At 39.9% G+C, this 2543-nt stretch overlaps 1 protein-coding gene across 1 annotated transcript in view; it reads left to right on the top strand.

Moving 5' to 3' along the window:
- zgc:136472 (protein disulfide-isomerase) overlaps positions 1-2543 on the top strand; it is a gene marked incomplete at its 3' end in the record, with an annotated part of 5475 nt that extends 2932 nt beyond the window's left edge. Inside the window, 6 exon segments of the mRNA XM_032540566.1 lie at positions 776-901; positions 997-1194; positions 1295-1415; positions 1891-2072; positions 2276-2365; positions 2511-2543. Of these exon segments, the coding sequence (XP_032396457.1) occupies positions 776-901; positions 997-1194; positions 1295-1415; positions 1891-2072; positions 2276-2365; positions 2511-2543 (750 nt within the window).

Genomic DNA, 2543 nt, shown 5'->3' with positions numbered 1-2543 from the left:
GAGTGTGGTCTAGACCTACTCTATCTGTAAAGTGTCTCGAGATATCTCTTGTTATAAATTGATACTACAAATAAAATTGAATTCAATTGAATATAGTCTTTATAATAAGTTTGTGTTTTGAAAATCTGAAGGTCAAATACTTTTTCCCTGCACATTAGGCCAAACATTTTACTTGAATTTGTAGATTCTGTTCTCATATTTAAAATATGCATACTTAATGGTCAGCCCATCCTAAAGATATAAACATTCAAATAAAATTATAGTAATGAAATTGGGTAAATTGAGGAAAAAAACAGAAACTGACTTTTCTTAACTGTAGGTCATTGTTTTTCTCCATGTAAGGGTTAAATTTGATTTATTAAGTACTGTAAGTAACCTGTAGTACTCAAAATTGTGAATTTTTTAATTAAACATGCACTCCCTGTGGGCCTGACAGGTGGATGTTAAAAGCAAATGTTTACAAGTTAGTTGTAATGAGCCTTAAGCAGCAACATTTGCGAGTTATAGATGTGGGGTCACTTTTGAGCAAAATTCAGTCTTTTGCAACCATGGTTGAGAAGTTTCCGGAGAACTTTTTGAATGGCAAACACTTTAAAACAGAACTAGACACTAAACTAAAACACTCTGACAACATACAGGTAGCTAACAAAGGTAAAAAAGGACATTTCCCAGGGCAAGTCACTGTATAGCAAAGTGCTAAATGCATATTCAGTCACACTGCCGTAACCTCATCCTGTTAGCGGCGATGTATTAACTGCATGTTATTCTCTTGCAGACAGCCACTCAGATATTAACATCACCTGTGTTAAACCACGCCCTCCTCTATATCAACAAAAGCTCTGCTGGCTTCAAGGAGATCCACTCTGCCTTTAACAGCGCTGCAGAAGCATTCAGGTTGAAGGTAGAACCAAAACAAAAACAAGTTATTTCAAACAGCAGCATTGCAACACATATTAGAAGGTGGAGTACTTGATGTCTGCATGTTTGTGTATTCAGATTTTGTTTGTGTGGGTGGACGTGGATGAGCCTCGTAATGGCAGGCTGATGGAATACTTCCGAGTTCGGAGTTTCGAAGCTCCTCTGATCCGCCTGGTCAACCTGACCGACCACGTCACCTATCACCTGCCCTCTGACACTCTGGATGCACAGACTATAAAATCATTCTGCCAGTCCTACCTAGACGGCAAGGCTAAGGTAACGTTCCCTCCCATTTGCTGTGGTATGTGACACATGACAGAAACTAAAGAAACAACTCATCCCTGATATAGATGATGTGTTTTTGTTGATGTTACAGCCTAAGATGCAGAGTGAGCCGATACCTGAAGGATGGGACAAACAGCCGGTGAAGGAGCTAGTGGGAATGACGCTGGAGAAAGTTGCATTTAACCCCAACAACACTGTTTTTGTCCTGTTCTGTACGTAAATACACTCTTACATACTTTAAAGCTGACCCAGTAAACTTGGATTTTTGTAATTTGCAGGTAAAAAAAACACTTAGAGACTGAGGTTAATACTGGTCTAAATTTGGCTGAAAGTGTAACATTAAGGTTAAAGCTGCAGCAATCAACATTTTATATTAACAAGTTCCCCTCAGCTTTAGAGAACGTTTGAGTGTCTTTCAGCTCATTCTTTTGATTTTCCAGCCACTTTACTGTTTCAATTCGCTCTCATCAACAACAAGTCCTCCAAACCATCAGGTGATAGGTCGTTTATTCCTACTCCCAGGAGCGTTTTCCATCTTTATATCTGAACAACAGAACGTTCGAAAACGTTCAAAATGCTTCTTGGGTGACACTGTTTTCATAATCTATTGTTTTGCACGGCTTTCTACTCTTTTTCCCTTGTACTTGAAACCTATACTTAAAAATCTTTGAAATATGTGAATTTCAGATCTTCCCTACAGTCCGGAGTCCCGTGCTCTGTTTCCGCTGTGGGAGGAGTTGGCCGAGGCCCTGAAGGAAAGAGAGGACGTGGTCATCGCTCGCATCGATGCCTCAGCTAATGACATCAACATGTCAATGCAGGGCGCCTACCCATCACTCTGCCTGTTTCCTGCCCTATATGCTGAAAGAGTATGGAGCATCTCAGTGATTCATCTTGTGTGATATACTGTAATACGTTCCTGTTAGTCGTGCGCATAAAAGAAGCAAATTTTTGTCAGTGACTGCTGAAAAATGTGGGATTACATGTGTTTTCTCTGCTCTGTGGGGGGGAACTTGACGTAGGCTATATTGTGGTAATGATGTTCAATATGTGAAATCTGTGTTCCTGTCAGGTGGTGGTTTACCAAGGGAAGAGGAAGGTGAAGGACCTACTGAAGTTTTTAGATAAAGAGATGGAGAAAGCCAAAAAATACAGAGTTAAGGTAAATGGTCTGCTTATCAACATTGCTGCAGTATTTTGTTTGTGTGTGTGAGTGTGTCTGTATGTGTGTGTGCGTGTATGTGAGTGTGTGTGAGCAGTCTTTTTTTATCTCTGTTAAAAATAAACTTCTTTTTTTGTGTCTCTAGGAGGATGAAGACAGGAGGAAGTACATTGAGGCC

This window comes from Etheostoma spectabile, chromosome 2 (genome assembly GCF_008692095.1).
Source record: "Etheostoma spectabile isolate EspeVRDwgs_2016 chromosome 2, UIUC_Espe_1.0, whole genome shotgun sequence".
Lineage (NCBI taxonomy): Eukaryota > Metazoa > Chordata > Actinopteri > Perciformes > Percidae > Etheostoma > Etheostoma spectabile.
This window is presented reverse-complemented; position numbering and strand designations above follow the sequence as displayed.